Source organism: Bubalus kerabau, chromosome 8 (assembly GCF_029407905.1).
Source record: "Bubalus kerabau isolate K-KA32 ecotype Philippines breed swamp buffalo chromosome 8, PCC_UOA_SB_1v2, whole genome shotgun sequence".
NCBI classification, from domain to species: domain Eukaryota; kingdom Metazoa; phylum Chordata; class Mammalia; order Artiodactyla; family Bovidae; genus Bubalus; species Bubalus kerabau.
Genome location: NC_073631.1, coordinates 90,051,338 through 90,072,037, shown reverse-complemented (window position 1 = coordinate 90,072,037; position 20,700 = coordinate 90,051,338). Strand labels below are relative to the sequence as shown.

Genomic DNA, 20,700 nt, shown 5'->3' with positions numbered 1-20,700 from the left:
ACAATTTTTAAATGTTACACTCCATTTATCTTTACCATGAAACGTGGGCTATATTTCCTGTGTTTTGCAAGGTATCACTGGAGCATACTCTTTTATTTTCTATTGGAGGGTAATTGTTTTACAATGTTGTGTTGTTTTCTGCCATACAACAGCAAGAAACAGCCATAAATGTACACATGTCCTTTCCCTCCTAAGCCTCCCTGCAACCCCCCATCCTACCCCTGTAGGTCATCACAGAGCTCCCCTTGCTAAACAACAACTCCTGCTAGCTGTGTGTTTTATGCACTGAAATGTGTATGTATGCCGCACTCTTTCAGTTCATCCTGCCCTCCTCTTCCTGCACTGTGTCCACAAGTCTGTTCTCTGCGTCAATGTCTCTGTTCCCCTGGAGCTTATGTTGTACCTGGTAGTTTATACCTCTTCCCTGGAGTAGGACATGGCACCCCACTCCAGTATTCTTGCCTGGAGAATCCCACGGACAGAGGAGCCTGGTGGGCTGCAGTCCATGGGGTCGCAAAGAATCGGACACGACTGAAGCGATTTAGCATGCACACGCCTCTTAGTCCTCTTCCCCTTCCTACTGGTAACTACTATTTTGTCCTCTATATCTGTGAGTCTGTGTATTTTTTATCTACTGGATAAGTACATTTTTAAGATTCCACATGTAATGATATTATATACTATTTGTCTTTCTCTGTCTGACTTATTTCACTTAGCATCAGTTCAGTTCAGTTCACTCTTCTCTTTTTAGGCTCAGTTAAAATACCATCTCTTAAGAAATACCTTTGCTAACCACAGAGTATTTTTTTAAATGAATACATTTTCACTTTGAAGATTATTTAAAGTAATCACAACTGAGTTTAGGATGTCCCCTTGAGAAATATGTACTATCATCTAAAAAGTGACAAATTCTTTGTTGACAGTTGCTTGGCATTACTTTCCTACAGAATTTCTCTTCATTCATGGTGCAACTTGGGCACACACTGTGTCAGTTCCAGTTACCACAACAGAATACCTCACACTGGGTGGCTTATAAGTCACAGAAATTTCTTCCTTACAGTTCTGGAGGCTGGGAAGTCTGACATCAAAGCACCAGCAGATTCAGTGTCTAGGGAGGGCTAGATTTCCTGGCTCACCACCAACCATCTTCTCACTGTAACTTTACACGGTGAAAGGGTCGAAGGATTGTCTCTAGGGTCTCTAAGAAGGGTCCTGATCCTATTGTTGAGGGCTCTGCCCTCGACCTAAACACTTCCCAAAGACCCCGTCTCCTAATACCATCATATTAATGTGCTTACTGTCCTCAGTCACTCAGTTCTGTCCAACTCTTTGCAACCCCAAGGATTGTAGCCCACTGCACTGCTCTGTCCATAGGATTTTCCAGGCAAGACTACTGGAGTGGGTTGCCAACTCCTTCTCCAGGGGATTTGCCAGACCCAGAGATTGAACCTGTGTTCTGTGTCTCCTGCTTTGTGGGTGGATATTTTACATGCTGAGCCATTGGGGAATGGGAGTTAGGATTTCAACATACGAATTTTGGACATGGACATTCCATCCACAGCACTGACTATTCTAAAACAGTTATGACCTATGCGTAGAAAGCAGCCATCTCTTAGTGGAGGTAAAGTGCATCTTGTCCAGCAGTCCTGTCCTAGTAGTATCCTGCAATGGCATTAGGTAGGATGTTTGTTCTATTACTTCATCACAATTCACTAAAGACTAATGGACAACTAAAAAATGCATGTGATATGCTGACTCTTTTTACTTACACACATGGAGAAGTGAGTGATTAAGAAAAATTTCACAAATAACTAAAAAGTTCATAAAGTGGAATAGACATTCCCAAGGCCACAGTCACCCTCCTGGTGAGTTAAACTAGTATATCTCTTAGAAGCAAGCAGACTTAATTGAATAGGTTTAGTTCTGTGATTGGAGAAGGCGATGGCACCCCACTCCAATACACTTGCCTGGAAAATCCCATGGACGGAGGAGCCTTGTAGGCTGCAGTCCATGGGGTCGTGAAGAGTCTGACATGACTGAGAGACTTCACTTTTCACTTTTCACTTTCACACATTGGAGAAGGAAATGGCAACCCACTCCAGTGTTCTTGCCTGGAGAATCCCAGGGACAGGGGAGCCTGGTGGGCTGCCATCTATGGGGTCGCACAGAGTCCGACACGACTGAAGCGACTTAGCAGCAGCAGCAGTTCTGTGATACACAGCATACCACAGGGATTATGTATACATGCTAAATCTTTTCAGTTGTGTCTGACTCCTGCCACCTCCTAGACTCTCGCCCACCAGACTCTTCTGTCCATGGGACTCTCCAGGCAAGAATGTATGTTAGTCGCTCAGTCGTGTCTGACTTTTCGACCCCATGGACTGTAGCCCACCAGGCTCCTCAATCCATGGAATTCCCCAGGCAAGAATACTGGAGTGTGTTGCCATTTCCTTCTCCAGGGGATCTTCCTGACTGAGGGATCAAACCTAGGTCTCCTGCATTTCAGGCAGATTCTTTACCATCTGAGCTACAGGGACTTTCCCAGTATTCCCAGGCAAGAATACTGAAGTGGATTGCCATGCCCTCCTGGATCTTCCTGACTCAGGGATCTAATCCCCATCTCTTATGTCTCTTGGATTGGCAGGCGGGTTCTTTACCACTAGAGCCACCTGGGAAGCCCATGAAGATTAGAACTCTGGTTAATTGCCATATTTACATGTGTCAAGATCTTTAGGGCACCCCACAGTTCGTTTGAATCTCCAACAAGTGGCCAAATGCCTTGTGAGCTAATCCTTTTAGAAAATAAAACCATACCACCTGCCAGGAAGATTTTATAGAGATACATTTATGGTTTTTACAGCCATATGGAGATGGTGACTATACTTCTTGGTTAGTTTTCATTGCATGATATCCCGTATGAGGAACAAAGCCCGTTATTCTCTGTATTTTATTGGTTCTGTGTGATATTCTTTCCAGAAAAGTTTTTCATCCGTATTTTCCAGATGCCTGCTATAAGCCCTCTGACAAACTCTGTTTCTGCTTGACTATTTCAGCACTTTTATGTAATGGAAAATTTCATAAACACTTGCAAGAAATCTTTGTGCCCTTGGTTGTCCGCTACGTGGATCTCATGGAGTCCTCCATCGCTCAGTCAATTCACAGAGGTTTTGAGCAAGAGACATGGCAGCCTGTCAAGTAGGTATCTTGCAATAGTGTCCACAGAGCCCCTGTCTCTTCTGTCCTGCCCTTCTGACTTTACACATGGCCATCTGTAGTTATTGCTTATGGTGGTCCCTTCCCACGTTGTCTGTTTCTTTACAGGAATATCGCCAACAGTCTTCCCAATGTAGCTCTTCCAAAAGTTCCAAGTCTGCCTCTTAATCTTCCACAGATTCCTAGCTTTTCTACTCCTTCGTGGATGGCTTCTTTATATGAGTCCACGTGTGTATCCCTCACTTCTTTCCTGGTGGTGTGTTAGCTGGTGCATGGCCTGGGCTGTGTTCTGTGCAAATGTGTTTAGATTGCATGGCATTTATCTTCATTGGTTGAGGAATACTGTGTTTTGATTTTATTTGTTTGAGTTTTTGAAGCTATTAAGCTAAGCTTAGCATATTGATGATACATAATATAGATTTTCTTTTAAAAAAAAAAGTACTCCCAGCTTTGATGTTCATATGTGATCTGTGGGGCAGGGTCATTTTGTGCCCTAGGTTGGGACTCTAGTGTAAGTGATATAACCGGAGTGTTCCATATTCAGGCAAGCAGTGTGGTTAGCTCTGTGTATGTCCAGGATCCTTTGTTGCCTCCAGTTGTGTGATTTATCTTGTCTATGTAGAAAAACCTTTGTAAGAACAGTTTTAAGAACACAATCTTTTCCTGCTTTTATGTTAGTCTCACCTTTAAAGAAACAATCATGCAGGTTGCAGAGAAGGGTTTGTCCCTTGTTTCTCAGCACCAGCAAGTCTTCTTTTGTCCTTTCATGTACCATTTGTTGCATCTTGTTATTTTTAAATAATCTTTATATCATTACAAGCCATATTTATTAACTCCAGATTGTCACAAGCCTCCCTATTGCAGATTTGGTAAATGAGAGTCATTAAAGTGAAAAGGACGTGGGCTTTGAAATCGATCAGCCTTACTTTTAGATCCCTATGCATCATTAGCTTAGCTTATTCATCGTTAAGTCTTCATTAACCTCAGTTTCCTCAACTCTAAAATGGTTATGACATCTAATTTAAAGATGTTTTGGGAGGATTAAAAAAAAAAAAAAAAACACTGTGAAAAGAGCCTGGCACAGCCTAGGGTCTCCATGCATGATAACTACTATATAACTACAATCTACGTTATGATTGTTATTAGCATAATTATTATTACATTATCACCAGTCATCATTATTACCCATAACTGAATGGTTTCCAAAAGTTTGAGCCTCACAGAAATGAAATGAACTCAGTAATACCTCATGCTTTGCACAAGATCTCACATGAAGTTAGCTAGAAAAAATAATAATTCAAAGAAGAAAATTAGCTACCATTAAGTGAGATAGAGGGCCAAATTCTTTATCTTGGTTAAGCCTTGTGACAACCCTGTGACGTAAATATCACTTTCCCCTTTTTCCTGTTAAGGAAACTAAGTCACCAAGAAGTTAAAAGGCAGAACTTGCCAGTGGCTCACAGTCAGCAAATGACAGGCTTTGAACCCACATGTGTGTAAATCGTCTTCATAGATGCTCCTCCAAATCTCTCCCTGTCTATACAATTCTGGCCTTTTTAGCTCTAGGAGTGAATGCCAGTAAGGTAAGTTACTGCTGGCATTTTCAGGAAATTATCTCACACTCCATTTTTCACATTCGGATTCTTTAACCTGTGATTAATACTTTTAGGGATAGGTCACTAATCAGAAGTAATTTTAAAATGAAAAAGTTATGAATAAATTGCAGGTTATACATGCCAGCTTGAGAGAAAACCTATTTACATTTTTCATCTATTTAATTGTAACAAACACTTGTTACCTTAATTACATTCCCAATTAAGCATATGTATCATTTAGAATCATTCTGTAACAGGATCAAAGAACAAAAAACATATATCCATACTCTCTATAAAGGTTTGTTTGTCACATATTATGAGAAAGTCAATTTTTATTAGAATTCTACCTTTACTATTTGGGGTTTTTTCTTAATGTTGGGTTTTGTTGCTGTTGTTTTGTTGAAAAATTATAAGAAATAAATTTGCTTCTTTGCCAATTACATTCAATTACTCTTAAAACATAGTTCTTCTAATCTACCAAACTGCACACTGTATCAAAGGATTTTGCTTCATGATCTTTTTCACTCATTTTTATTATATAAATGGCAAAATGAATTAAATATAGTGTTTTCTCAAACTATTTTTTTATAGCAGTGTCAGTATGGTTCTCTGGTTCTTTTGTTTAATGATACTTTTGGGGCACTGAATATTAAGGTTTGGAGACAGTAAGTGAAGAAAGTGCTATGAGTAATGTTCACTGCTCTGCTGTGATTGCTCCCTTGAGAATTTAACTCTGAGGACATCTTGGCTAGATGAGGAGATCATGAGGAATTACTGGCAGAATGGGAGGAGGAGAGCAGAGTAGATTGGTGATGGAGCTGAGATGCTGAGGCTATGGGGGAGCAAGGGCATAGAAATAAGCCTTTAATTAGCCAGAGCAGGAGGTGATTGTTTTTAAGCTGACTAATTAAGATATGTTTAGCTAAACAATGTGGTTATTTAAAAGAATTTTTCTTTATAAAAATTTTCCACAGTGCCCTTGTGATAAATTAGTTTATCTTAAAATTTTTCTTTTACACACCTGAAATATAAATTTCAGGTTAGTATATGTTAAATGTTGGAAAGCTAAGCAGAAATGAATCATACAGCAGTTTTTGTTTCTTTTTCTATTGTTCTCTTTTATAATTAAGTTGCAGTATACATAGGACTGTTATTTTCAAATCATCTCTTTTCCTCTTAGGCTGTATACTAGGTTAATGGAAAGTAAATAATACTATCATTGGCCCAAATATTATATATTCTGACACATTACCTCCTTGCATGGTGTGAAAACATGGTCCCTAGAGTAACCTTTGGAGAAGGCAATGGCACCCCACTCCAGTGCTCTTGCCTGGAAAATCCCATGGACGGAGGAGCCTGGTAAGCTGCAGTCCATGGGGTTGCTAAGAGTTGGACACGACTGAGCAACTTCACTTTCACTTTTCACTTTCATGCATTGGAGAAGGAAATGGCAACCCACTCCAGTGTTCTTGCCTGGAGAATCCCAGGGACGGGGGAGCCTGGTGGGCTGCTGTCTATGGGGTCGCACAGAGTCGGACACGACTGAAGCGACTTAGCAGCAGCAGGAGAGTAACCTTTACCATAGTAGTGAAGGCATAGCAGACCTTGGCTTCTTGGTTAGATAGATGGAAGGACCTGAAATATATGTTGTTGCTCCAACTTGAGAACACCTTGCATATCTTTTCTCTGTTAGACCATACCTTGTAGTAAGTAAGATTTAATTATGAGCAAGAAAAGGTCCAAAGCATTTCAAAATAGAGGCAAGATTTGCTTCCCTACCCACTTTATTATTTCCTTCCCGGTACCTGTTTCACCTTTACCTGAAACTGAGAAATTTAAACGCTGAAGGCAACATACATGAAGACAAACAGAAGCCATCATGATGACAGAAGCATATATGCATGAGTTGAGTAAAGCTTGTAGTTGCCATCATATGGATTTTCTTGCATAAAACATACGTCTTTGAATTTCTAGGAGAAAGTATGCATTTTATGTTTATCCTAGAGGTTGGTAAAGAACATTTGTCTGTTCCTATATATATAATTTTATTTTTTTCTTTAGTAAAGGTCATTACCCATTATTTGACCCCTTTTTATGAAACTTTACTGCTGTATTTCTATTTTGTTCTCCTTGCCTTGCCTCATTCATTAAGAAGAAGTGAAAAGGGAAAATTATGAGGTTGAGCAAAGAAAATATTGATCATTAGAAGTTTTATGTAGCATTTTTTCACTGACAACAATTGATACAGAGAAAAATAATAATAATAATGTATGGGTGATCCATGTAGCTAATAGTGGAAGTTCACAATGTTCCTTCTTCCTTTTTCTTCTAGCAATGGTTCAGCAACATCAGAAGACCTTTTTTGGAAACTTGATGCACTGCAAATGTTTGTCTTTGATCTTCACTGGCCAGAACAAGAATTTGCCCATCACTTAGAGCAAAGACTTAAACTAATGGCCAGTGACATGATAGAAGCCTGTGTCAAAAGGTAGACATATATTTTCAAGTTGCTGCTTACTCTGCCAAGCACCCAAAATACCACATTTCACCAAGTACCTTTTACATAGCTATCACAAGAAAGGTTTCAATATGTATAGCTTTTCCAAAATTTAAAGGACATTACGTACTTCGACCTAAACTCTGAAGATGAATGTACTTGATGCAATTTGCCCACTACTTTTTTTCAGGTCTCCTAACCATTGCCGGTGGGGCTTCCCAGGTGGCGCTGGTGGTAAAGAACCCACCTGCTAATGCAGGAGACATCAGAGAAGCGGGTTCCATCCCTGGGTTGGGAAGATCCCCTGGAGGAGGGCATGCAACTCACTCCAGTATTCTTGCCTGGAAAATCCCATGAACAGAGGAACCTGGTGGGCTACAGTCCATGGAGTCACAAGGAGTTGGACACAACTTAGTGACTAAACAATAAATCATTGCTCTCAGCCATAGTACCCATGCCCATGTTAATCCTTTCTGTTGTGCTTATTGTTATCTCTGGGAATGCTGTACTTTAAATCCCCAAGGCACTGCTTCCTGAGACATATGGAGGAGATCTCTTAAGTACTTTATGAATTACATACCATGTTCACGTGCTGTGAAATGGCGTGGCAAACTTCAATGATGATCATTGCTATCAATTGTTCTGTTTTCTGATATTCTCTATCCACATCAGATGAGTTCCAAGTGTCCAGTTACATTCTTCAGAACTTAACCAGAAATAAGTTATGAGGCTTTGAATTCTTCCACATGCGCTTTCATTGTATTTAATACTTTTTACAAAATCAGCATTTCATCCTAATTAGCATTATTTTCCCCATTGCCTTTGTTCATAAGATATACAAGAGCAATGCAGGCAGCATATTGGAATAACAAATTCTGGTTGGAGCAACTGGATAATACTGAAATCTTCAAAGCAAGAAAAATTCTGTCTTTAAAATCATGTTTAATGGCTTTGTAAAGCAAAGTCATGAATTAGATTATGTTTAAAAAATATCAGCTTTGGCATCTGTGATTCTAATGTATCAAATCTATGAATATTCTTTGGACATTTTAGCAAAACCATTTCCAAATCACCTATTATGCAGTTTCTTTAAAAAAAAAAAAAAAAAAAAAAAACCTAAATGCAACTTCAGGTGTTTGAAAGAGAAACTAAGTGACATAAAAGAATTATATATTCTGTGTTGCACATTAATTATGTGTTTTAGTGTTTCCCAAACATGTCCTTAATTTGGTAAACCCTCACACAGAGGATTTGTTCTGCTTTAATATACTACTTGGATACTCACACAGACACCTAGTGTGTACTTTGAATGGAAAAACTTCACGGTTTCACTTAACTGTCTGAGTGAGTATCCAGGTAGTATCACAGTCTGATCTTTCATGCAAGACACCTAAAAAGAAGAGCATCCCACCTCCCAGCTCCCAGGCAATGCCACACTCCATATTTGCATGTTTTAAATTAGCATCTTGTAGTGTTGATTTCACTTTTACAAATCAGGGGGGACATGTCAGATTTCTTACTCTGAATTCATGTTTTAATGAATAGAACAAGAACCGCATTTGAACTCAAGCTGCAAAAGGCAAGCAAAACCACTGACTTGCGCATCCCAGCTTCTATGTGTACGATGTTTAATGTGCTAGTTGATGCCAAAAAGCAAAGCACCAAGCTCTGTGCCCTGGATGGAGGACAGGAGGTAAGTGGATTGAATGTCGCATGTGGTAATGTAGGGTGCCCTTGCAGAGAAGGACATGCTGTTTCCAGAAGTTTCTGACTTGACTAGATGAAATAGACCTAGTTCCCCATACAAGTGTTTTATCTTTCCTGTATTATAATAATGGAATGCCCCTTTATCCTTTGCTCTTATCGGTTTCTTCTTTTTAATACAAAGACTGCCCCAAATTTTACAAGTGGCCATTGAATTTCAGATATACCTTTTAATGGCTTAGGTGTTGTGTATTTACATAAACCTTGCTTTTCACAAGCAAATGAGAAAGCTAGAAAGCTACTTGCTTTGTTTATACAAATATAGAGTATCCAGTTTGCATCCAAAAAACAGGCCACAGAAAATAGCCCATGAAATATTTTATTTACACAAAAGTTTCCTTTTTAAAAAAAAAAGATCAAGTAGAAATACACTGGAAAATTGGTCTTTGCTTTTTTCAATGAATACCCCATTGTTTCACTTTGATTTCTATTTTGTTTGGTTCTGTATTCAGAAATAGAGTTTATTTTACCCCGTGATTTTATTTTTGTTGAGAGTGGTGATTGGGTGAAATGGATCTCTTTTTCTTAGATTATCTCTTTAAGTTAATATTTTGTTGCATCTTTGCCCATTGTAATTACTTTTTCATCATTTCTTTATTTTCCCTTATGTTCTCCTTCATCGTGTTTTATTTTCCCTCATGGCATGATCCAGTTTGATAGTCAGTGGGTAAGTTTCATTTAAAACACACACACACACACACATTTCATTTGAATTATTATTCTTGTAAGTGTACCTTTTTTATGTTCATCTTTTCAAATTAAAATAATATAATTCCATTTTCAGGTTTTTGGTTGGTGTGTATGTGTATAATACTTCATAGCAATACCCAAAGATGCATTAAAACACATGTAAATACTTTCACCTTAAATAATGTCAAAGTGAATGTTTCCTCCCTGTTGAGCTGCAGAATCACAGACTATTTTACAATTTTTTAAGATAAAATTATTTAAAACCAAGTGAATTCACCCTTCTTTAAATTCTAAATGAATTCAGAAGCAGAGTGATTGTTAACATTTTTAAGATGCATATATATGTAGTGTATACTTTCATTAATAATATTAAAAGAATTTAGAGTTAGGGGCTATAGATGACATATAGCATATATACAGGGTAGCCTGTAAATTTGAGGACCAAGAGACCACTCTAAGGTCACTCCATACAGAAGAACCCAGTTGTGAATTTCAGTGAGGGATATGCCCACTGTGATAACAGCCTTTCCTCCTACTCATGGTCTGGGATAGCACCATCATCAGATTCAGGGAAGGGCTGATGCTGCTGCTGCTAAATTGCTTCAGTCATGTCCGACTCTCTGCGACCCCATAGACAGCAGCCCACCTGTGTCAGAAGCCTTTCCCCTTCCGCACACAGGTCTTCTTGAGGTACCACCCAGATTGGAGGAACATTGTTTGAAAACCCTTCATACCTTACAGGATTGACTAGATTAAATAAATATTTTTTTAATAAGTCAAATGCTTCTGTGCTCTACGGATACGTTAAATCTTACAACTCTTAGAGTTGATACGTGGGAGTCAAACTCAGAACCAACTCTTCACTGGCTAACAACTCTAATCCAAGCAGAAGGGCTTAGGTAACCACTAAGAGGATAAGAGGTTTCCCAGGTGATGAGTAGTAAAGAATCCACCTGCCAGTGCAGGAGATGCAAGAGGCATGTGTTCAGTCTCTGGGTTGGGAAGATACCCTGATGGAGGAAATGGCAACCTGCTCCAGTACTCTTTCCTGGGAAATTCCATGGACAGAGGTGCCTGAGTACAGTCCATGAGTCGGACACAGCTGAGCACACACACACAATACTACACAAGAGGATAAGAAGATCCACTATTTTGAATGTCATGCTTATTTAACCAAGAGATAGACATGAGCTATTTGGCCATAATTTGTTCACATATCCACGTATTTCATTCTTTGAGCAATTCAGGGAGGAAAAGTGTATTTCTAATACCACAGCATACAACCTTACAGACAAAGTAAGGAGCTAATACGTGTTATGGAGTGTTCAGTTTTATCATTCTCTGATCTCTTGAAATGTGATTTATTATCTCTAATAATCTGAATGAGTAGGCAGCTGGCTTGGCTATCAATGGCTCATAACCACCTTGGTTTTCTATAGCCAGATGTAAACCTTTTATTGTCTGCTTGAGAACATTGTCTGTCTCTTTATACACACATCCATTTCTCATCAGGTTTATGGAATCCTCTTGCCTCTTCCATTAATACTGGATTTATCCATTTGTTCTTGTTTTCACATAGGCTGCAGTACCTGACACACAATAGATACATAGTAAATGTTTGTTGAATGAGCACACTGATTTTTTGTCACTGCTTTAAAAATCTTATCCCCATTTAAAAAAAATCCTCCCCTGTAAGAAACAACTCACTCCAGTACTCTGAAAGAAAAGCAGGCGCCCACACAAATGACAAAACATTGTTGCATTGTCAAATGATTCTTTACATTAATAGGTGGATGATTTTGAAGAGTAATCTGCTGTTGTTCATTATGTCTGCACCTGTACCTTCTCACCAGAGACAATTAGTTCCCCACAACTTTCACACAATTAATATACTTCAAAATGGGCAGGTGTAAAACCCATTAGCAACCCTGAAAAGTGGTAAACAAGAGTTTCTGTGCACAAGAAGTATTTTATACTTTGCTTTTAATCTCCAGGAAATATATACATGTAATTGTACCGGCTTTTCCTCTCTGTATGTGTTTAAGACAAGTTTGGGGATGATTGCAAAGTGATGAATATATTACATGCATAGGTGAGCCCATGTATAGGACCCCATTGTATAGCAAGCAACAAATTAAAGTTATTGAAAAAACTAGATTATTACACAATTTGGAAACTCATAAAGATATATAGTATACTATGTAGGTAAACCTAGCAGATTTTATTTTTTTCTAGATTTAAGGGAATTACCTCTGCACAATCTCTAGTAAATTTATCATATCATCATTGCTGAGACAAAAGCTTAACAACTCCTTACCCACAGTGAAGCCCCTTCTGGACTTCTGAATTATGATGCTGTTTTCTTATGTGGCATACGATGATGCAGACACTCTCAGCCACAGCCCAGAACAGCATTTAATGGAGTAATTAGTGATCGAATGATCTGCTCTTGTGACAGCTGTGTGTAATGAGTCAGCAATCTCAGGCCAGGCCCTCAGGGACAGATGTGGAGATCCGAAAACCACCAGTGCTTAGAAATCCTCGTTATCCATCCCTGCAAAAGAGCAGATGACTGCATGGGCCTTCAGCAGTCATATGCTCTCAGACCCACTGTATCTCATGGTCCATCCATTGAAAGTGAAAACACATTAATGGAGCAACTCAGGGACCCTTACATATGTGGGATTTGTTTAAAATACTTCCATTTCCAGACCTAGCAATCCAATACCTTTAAAATCATCCCAGCAGAAGGACCAAAATTTTTAAGAATACTGGATTGCACTGGCATTTGGCTAGTCTTCATTTCTTACATGTCTGCATGAGAACAGTCAGGTGAGATGAGGATATTTACCCATGTGTAAAGGGGCCAGGACTTCAGACCCGTGCCTGATCTGAATTCCCTGGGCTCCATAAAGTAAAAATTCCTCAGTCAGTCCAGTCACTCAGTCGTGTCTGACTCTTTGCAACCCATGGACTGCAGCACACTAGGCTTCCCGGTCTATCACCAACTCCCGGAGCTTACTCAAACTCATGTCCATCTAGTTGGTGATGCCATCCAACTATCTCATCCTCTGCCGTCCCCTTCTCTGCCCACCTTCAGTTTTTCCCAGCATCAGGGTCTTTTCCAATGAGTCAGTTCTTCACATCAGATGGCCAAAGTATTGGAGCTTCAGCATCAGTCCTTCCAATGAATATTCAGAACTGATTTAATTTAGGATTGACTGGTTTGATCTTGCAGTCCAAAGGACTCTCAAGAGTCTTCTCCAACACCACAGTTCAAAAACATCAGTTCTTCGACATTCAGCTTTCTTTATAGTCCAACTCTCACATCCATCCATGACTACTAGAAAAATCATAGCTTTGACTAGATGGACCTTTGTTGGCAAAGTAATGTCTCTGCTTCTTAATATGCTGTCTACGTTGGTCATAGTTTTTCTTCCAAGGAGCAAGCTTCTTTTAGGGCTGCAGTCACCATCAAAGTTCATCTTAATCCAAGTGCAGAGTCACCTAATGGAGAAGCAGGGCACCGACAGTTTACTTTTGAGGTCAGTTGTGGAAAGAATTCATCTAAGAATGATCTGGAAAGTACCAGTTTGTAGAATCATTGATCCAACTTGAAATATTCTGATAGAAATTTTATAAGTTTTTATTTTGCAGACAAAAACTTGTCAGGTTTTGAACAAAAATTTGGCCTGCTAATCTAAATGAAAACCTATCAACTTTAGCTTAGGAAATGTCCATGTTTCCAGATAAATTCTGTTCATAACTGTTTTGATCTCTTTGTGTGTTTATATTTGTCTTTGAAAACTATCTGGATCCCCTAATGAATAACTTTTTTCTAGCTAACTTTCTGTTACCTATATGTGGCATTTCTGGGTTATTCTCTTTGCAGAGTATGTATGTAAAATGTGAATTCTGAAGCTACCTCCACATTTCCACTCAGAGTACTCCTAGACCACATCTGCTACCTGTACAGCTAGAGCAGACTCTGGAAGTTCCCAGCTGCTTTCAGATTTAGTATCAGTGAAGTCAGAGCTGATCAGATACATTGACAGTAGCAAACTACTGCTCGGTCACTCGGTCATGGCCGACTCTTTGCAGCCCCGTTGACTGTAGCCTGCCAGCCTCTTCTGTCCATGGAATTTTCCAGGCAAGAATATTGGAGTGAATTCCCGTTTCCTACTCCAGGGGATTTTCCCAACCCAGGGATTGAACCCACTTCTCTTGTGTCTCCTGCATCAGCAGGCAGGTTCTTTACTATTAGCACCACCAAAATCTCATATTAAAAAAAAAACAACTGAGCAACCATTATACTATTTAGGTTTGCCCCCTCCACCCAGTTAACACATTTAAAATGTATACTTTTTTTCCCCTCTTTTTAAATTAAATACTTTTTAAATCAGAGTGTAATTGATTACAATTGATTATAATTTATTACAAAAGCTTATAGTATTATGTTAGTTCTTGCTGTACAGCGATGCAGATCAGCTATAAATATACACATGTACCCTTCCTCTTGAGCCTCCCTCCCACCCTGTTTCTTCCTTTTTAACTTGCTCTCTTTCCCTCCCTCTGCTTTTGGCTGGATTGAACATGAAAGAAAACAGCAGTCTAAAAGTGTGCATTATAGGAGAATTGGATGGCTCCTAGAGCCTGCTTTTCCCTGCCTTTCAATAAAAAGGATATAAATGACCTCTTTAGTGGCTCATCTCTTGATTTTAAGAAATTGCCAAAAATCAGTGCAACCCAAAATTCAAATGTGTAGAAGCTCTGCTGTTCTATATCCAATAGCTTTCTGATGCCATTTCATTATTTTTTAAAAATAATGTTAAAAATGAAAAATGAAAGTTAAAAATGAAAGTTATGGCAAAAAGAGATAAACATTGAGGATAAGGCATGTGCAAGAAGATGAAACTTTGCAGCTTCAGGTGACTCTGAATGTTTTCTAGCACTTTCCGTGTAGAGGAAGGAGAGTAGCTTGAAACCCGTCTCCTGTATCCCTTTCCTCTTCTACCCCAAAGAGAAGCCTCAGTCTGCTATTTTTATTTCCTCCTGCTACACAGGCGCAAATCTGGAGAGAGAAGGATATGAAAAGAGAGTGCGTGGAGGGGGAGCCGGGCAGGGCTCAGTTGCATAAGCTCCTCCACTGCCTGGTCAGTGGAACAGTTTCAGTTAGGAGGAGGGCGTTAGTGGGGAGAGGGAAGTGATGTTTTTGTACCTATACCTCTGGGGTATCCTTGGTCATCTCAACTACCAGCCAGGGTTTTAGGCCAGGTTTTTCAAGCTCTTTCTCTTCTACCTTGCTTTTCTTTGTTTTGTTGTTTTGTTTTTCCTTTTCCTTCTCTTCAAGCTGTTCTGAAAGCAAAAAAAAAAAAAAAAATCTACAGCAGTAGGAATCCACCCTCTAGGCTTCCATTCTGTTTGTCTTTTGGGGAGTACAAATTTGGGGAGATAGACACTTAGTATTTTCTCTCCCTGAGTGAAAAATACATGCCTAGAAAGTTCCCTGTTCATATATGTGTGCTTAATTTAAGACCTCTTCTCAACACACACATATACACACAGGCATACACACACACACAAGCAGGAAAAGAAAATAATCCCTGTGCTCCAAAATTTTGCCTCCTTTCTTCATTATTTATGCAGGTAGATGATGGCTTGTCGCTTTGAAAGCCTGTGGGGGGACCTCATTCCTGCGTGTTCCAGAACAGACCTAAGTTGATGTTTTGTTCTGTGTGGAAACTTTGAGACATGTTTTCAGAAGGAAAAATAGCTTTCAAAAACTCACATCTTTGGAAACCATTCAACCAGCAGCTGTTAAGTTGGTCTAATGTTTATACTGACCTGAGTACTTTTACTCCATGCATTATGTTAGCTGTTCCAAGAAGCCTTGAACCATCAAGATAGGGTTAGTCTTTACAAGTCACATTTTCTGTGAAGTGGCTATTGCGGACAATCAGCCGTCAGATAAATGCTTCTAAAGGAAGAATTACTGTTTCAATGAATGTGCCTTCACACGCCGCCGAAGCCAAAGCTCCTGCTAATTTAAGAGAACTCTCTAGTAGTCTCTAAAGAAGGCAAAAAATAAAGAGTCTTTCAGGTTTATTTTAAATACATCTTTTTTTTTTTGCATTTACTTAAAGGCATCATTTTCATGAGGAAGCAGTAAAAAAAAACTATGGGGAGTGAGTGCTGTTTCATTGTACCTTTTATGGCCTATTAATTTGTTACCATCTATCACCTTTGTTGATGAAATTTTAATTTTGCCCTTGCTTGAGCATATTGTAAGAATTGTATAAACTGCGGCTCCCCATGCTGACAAAAAGGTCCTTTCAGCGAGAACAATTGGGAGCTCATTTTATTTCTAGAGCACATTTAAAATAACTTATGAATGAGAGTTGTCAGACATGAAATGCTGTATTAATTAAATCTTTTTCCAGTCTTTTTGCTTCTCCAGCTAAACCAACCCTTTAGAAAAATACTCGGCCACCTTAATTATAGAGGAGAAGACAAAAAGTATCCTTCACATTCCTCTGTCTGAATAAGAATAAGAACTCAATTCATCTGTATAATAACCCCATTAGCTGCTTAACTCAACAGAGCACATGGGAAAATTTTCAAACCCCACAATGTAAAAAGTGTTGATTGGTGGATCATTTTCAAGGTTTTGTTCTTCTAAGGTGCAAAATGGTCATTTTGTGTAAATCTGATATGTCATAACTAGTAGCTTTAAAGCATTTATGCCTAATGACATAAATAAGTTTTGTGTCCACTTTAGCTAATGCATCTTTGTCTTTTAATATCTAGCAGCAGTACCATTCCAAAATAGATGATTTGATTGACAACACTGTAAAAGAAATCATTTCACTCCTAGTTTCAAAGGTAAGGTATTCTTTATATAATTTTCAACTCTGAATTTTTAGAAATGTGTGTCTTAGGTTTCAAAATACCTGATTGAGAAATAATAACTTTAAGGTAGATGTGAAAAAGTTCGTATTTTAAGAAAAATTAGAATCAAATTATGAATGCTCTTTGTCAGTAACTTTTGGGTTTTTTGTTTATGATTAATTTTGGCTTTTTTTTTTTTTTTCAGTTGTCCTTCTAGAAATAACTCTCTTGTCCAGTAACCCCTTACCCTTTCACACTCGCATTCTCTTACTGGTTGTCTCTAGGGATGAGTTGAGTGGCCATCGGTTCTTGGAATTAGCTTGTTGGTTGTGGTGGCAGCTGGACGAAGAAGGCTGACAGGGTGATGTCTGAGGTTCTCCACTCAGAGGCCTCCCACGACTTCCTTCAGATATCTTTGACAAAAGCTATGACCTTGAGTTGTATAAGTAGTGATGAAGCATCAGTGAGTGTTCCATTTAAAATTCCACTAAGGGCTTCCCTGGTGGCTCAGATGGTAAAAATCTGCCTGCAATGCAGGAGACCTGGGTTCAAACCCTGGGTCAGGAAGATCCCGTAGAGAAGTGAATGGCAACCCACTCCAATACTCTTGCCTGGAAAATCCTCATGGACAGAGGAGCCTGGTGGGCTACTGTCTATAGGGTCGCAAAGAGTCGGACACGACTGAATGACTAGCACTAGCACTAAGGTGGAACAGACTGCCATAGGTGACATTTGAGATCAGGGGCTGATAGGAAAAGAGATGGACAGCCTGAGAGCCTGGGGAGCTGAAAGAGTGAGGAAGGAGGACGGATGGGTCCCTGAGGGGCACTTTCATAAGAACAGATACTTGATTGAAGAACCCCAGATTAGACTTCATAAAACAATTAGAAGTGTATACAGAATGTGAAAGAATAAAAAAATACAAAGGAAAACCCACCTTCAATTCAGTAAACAGACACAGGACATGCTGTTTATTTTTTCAAGGTCTTTATTGAATTTGCTACAAGATTGCTTCTGTTCTATGTTTTGGTTTTTTAGCCACAAAGTATGTGGGTTCTTAGTTCCCCAACCAGGGATCAAATTCACACTTCCTGCATTGGAAGACAAACTCTTTACCACTGGACCACCGGGGAAGTCCCCAAGTACATGTTGCTTAGAAAAGAAAAGCTAGAGATGCCCAATAAGCATGAAAAATGTTAAGCCTCATGAATTTAAGCAATACCAAAAAACTACAATTTACATAATATTTTCTTCTAGAAATTAGCACAGATGTTTTTAAGCTATCACTCGATTTTAGAAAAGGTCAAATGGTACACTCACATGTTCTGTATATGAAGGTATAAATGGCTACAAACTTTCTAGAAGATAGTTTAGAACTCTATCGAGTACACTGATACCCATTCACCTAAAATCCTTTTTATATTTTTTTCATACTACTCAGAGAGATGCACAAAATTTATATACATTAATAGTTGTCACATTATTTCTAATTAAAAACTGGCATCAACTTTAATCTCTAACATGCGATCAGTGGTAAATTATAGGACATCTATATTAAGAAAGTTTGCTTTCAAAGACTAGAATATTAAAGTTTCATAATATAGTGTTAAATGGGAAAAAAGCTGAATATTTAGAAGTGGAAACTATGATCCGAATTGTTATCACATACAGAAAAGATAGATAAACCTGAGAATGTCAACAGAGCTTTTATCTGGGTGGTGGGATTATAGTTAATTTGAGGGTATGGAGGATTGCTTAGAATTTATTTTGCGTGGTTTTCCAAATTCTCTGGTAGCAGGTCTTCAGGTGGAAAAAAGTCACTAAGAAAAATGATTTTGGAATAACATCACCTCCCATTTGCTCTTGCTCTGGTGGCTTCCACCCCAGAAATGAACACCCGCACTGACAACACTCACCAAGGGCAACGGAGAAGGGTTAACAGGAAAACCTCTGGCAGGTGGGGGAGGAGGTGAACCGCAGGAGAATGAAGCTCCTAGAGGAAGAACCAGGAGGTTCCTGCCCTCCCAGGAGTCTAGCCAGCCGTCGCTTTTAGCAGCAGTATACTACCAGCCCGCCAAAGGGACATAGTTAACAGAGCACCTTCATTGCCTGTGAGCCATCCAGGGAAATTTTATCCGGATGGAGCCTCACTGTCAGCACAGTTCTTCTGTGGAAGTTGTCTTTCGTGAGAATGATACATAAAGGGAGCTACTGGAAGTGCAAGGGCTTCCCTGGTGGCTCAGAAGATAAAGAATCTGCCAGATCCCCTGGGGAAGGAAAGGTCTACCCACTCCAGTATTCTTGACTGGAGAATTCCATAGACAAAGGAACCTAGCAGGCTATAGTCCACAGGGTTGCAAAGAGTCAGACACGACTGAGTGACTAACATTTTCACTTTACTTTTTTTTCATGCAGTTCATAGGGCTTACCAGGTGGCGCAGTGGTAAAGAATCTGCCTGCCAGTGCAGGAAACATGGGTTCAATCCCTGGGTCAGGAAGATCCCCTGGAGGAGGAAATGGCAACCCACTCCAGTATTCTTGCCTGGAGAGTCTCATGGACAGAGGAGCTTGGCAGGCTGCAGCCCATGGGGTCACAAAGAGTCAGGCATGACTGAGCATGCACTCACACAGATGCAGCTCATAAAGGTTTAAATAGGTAACAAGGCAAAAAGACTGTAATTAGTTTTGGTTTGGGGAGGAGGGGGTGCAGAAAAGGCAGGCAGGGCTGCACATCATCTCTGCATTTGTTTCTGGCAAAGTAGGAAACCTAAATTTTTCTATATGAAATGCATTTGGATAATCACAAAACTAGTGTATTTGAGTCAGGAAATGGTGTCCCAGAGGTCAGCACCATCCTCTAGAACTGTCTGTGATGATATAAATGTTTATCCTGCACCATCCAGTATGGTAACATGTGGGTGTAGAGCACTTGAGACGTGGCTAGTGCAACTGAGGAATTGAAATTTTCATTTTAATTCATTTTAAATAGCCTATTGAAACTAGCTATTAATATGATATTTAGCAATCAGTTCTAGATTGTAGTTATTCTCTATGGATCCTTTCTCCTATAGTCAAATAGCACTTTTAAATAATCTTTAGTTTAAAAGTATAAAATAAATTCATTTGGTAGTTTGGGCAACCATCTTATTTAAAAATGCTATTTGCACAAAGATGACAGTAAATAGTAAATTTTGTATCATTATGCAAAGATAAATTATTACAATTCTGTTTACAATCCTTAAATGCTAGCGTGCCAAAAAATTGCCTGAGAGCTTTTTAAAATGCAGATGCCCACGTCCTGCTTTCCAGAAGTTTTGGAAGAAGGACAGGGTTGTGCATGTTTAACCATTCATCATGGTGATTTTTTTTTAATTTTATTTTATTTTTAAACTTTACATAATTGTATTAGTTTTGCCAAATATCAAAATGAATCCGCCACAGGTATACATGTGTTGTAGGAGTTCCTGAGTCAGACTTTGAGAACCCCTGCTCTGATGACCCTGCACCTAGATGGCTATATAAACTACCTTAAGACTAAAGTATATTTAAAAATAAGACAACTCCTAAGATAGTGTACGGAGAAGGCAATGGCACCCCACTCCAGTACTCTTGCCTGGAAAATCCCATGAACGAAGGAGCCTGGTAGGCTGAAGTCCATGGGATTGCTGAAGGTCGGACACGACTGAGTGACTTCACTTTCACTTTTCACTTTCATGCATTGGAGAAGGAAATGGCAACCCACTCCAGTGTTCTTGCCTGGAGAATCCCAGGGACGGGGGAGCCTGGTGGGCTGCTGTCTATGGGGTTGCACAGAGTCAGACACGACTGAAGCAACTTAGCAAGATAGTGTATTCCCATTTGTTTTCACCAAAGAAGAAATGATTTTTTAAGAGAGATATTTATGAAGTACATACTGAGAAAGAGTAACTATACATGTATCATTTAATTCAAACTGCATACATAGCACCTAGGAAATAGGTGGGCTTACCCTATTTCACAGATAGGAATCTATTCTTCAAACCAGCAGAGTAAACTAACCAGAGTCACACACCT

At 39.2% G+C, this 20,700-nt stretch overlaps 1 protein-coding gene across 12 annotated transcripts in view; it reads left to right on the top strand.

The window, feature by feature from the left end:
• CADPS2 (calcium dependent secretion activator 2) overlaps positions 1-20,700 on the top strand; it is a 584,066-nt gene that overhangs the window by 506,553 nt on the left and 56,813 nt on the right. For 8 of the 12 annotated variants that reach the window (XM_055590800.1, XM_055590797.1, XM_055590805.1 and 5 more), the window contains 5 exons: positions 3,054-3,195; positions 7,141-7,296; positions 8,851-8,998; positions 9,722-9,736; positions 16,567-16,641. In XM_055590800.1, the coding sequence (XP_055446775.1) occupies positions 3,054-3,195; positions 7,141-7,296; positions 8,851-8,998; positions 9,722-9,736; positions 16,567-16,641 (536 nt within the window). Of the gene's footprint in view, positions 1-3,053; positions 3,196-7,140; positions 7,297-7,495; positions 8,384-8,850; positions 8,999-9,721; positions 9,737-16,566; positions 16,642-20,700 lie in introns of those variants that run through there. The other 4 variants (XM_055590801.1, XM_055590799.1, XM_055590798.1 and 1 more) reach the window with 3 other exon arrangements.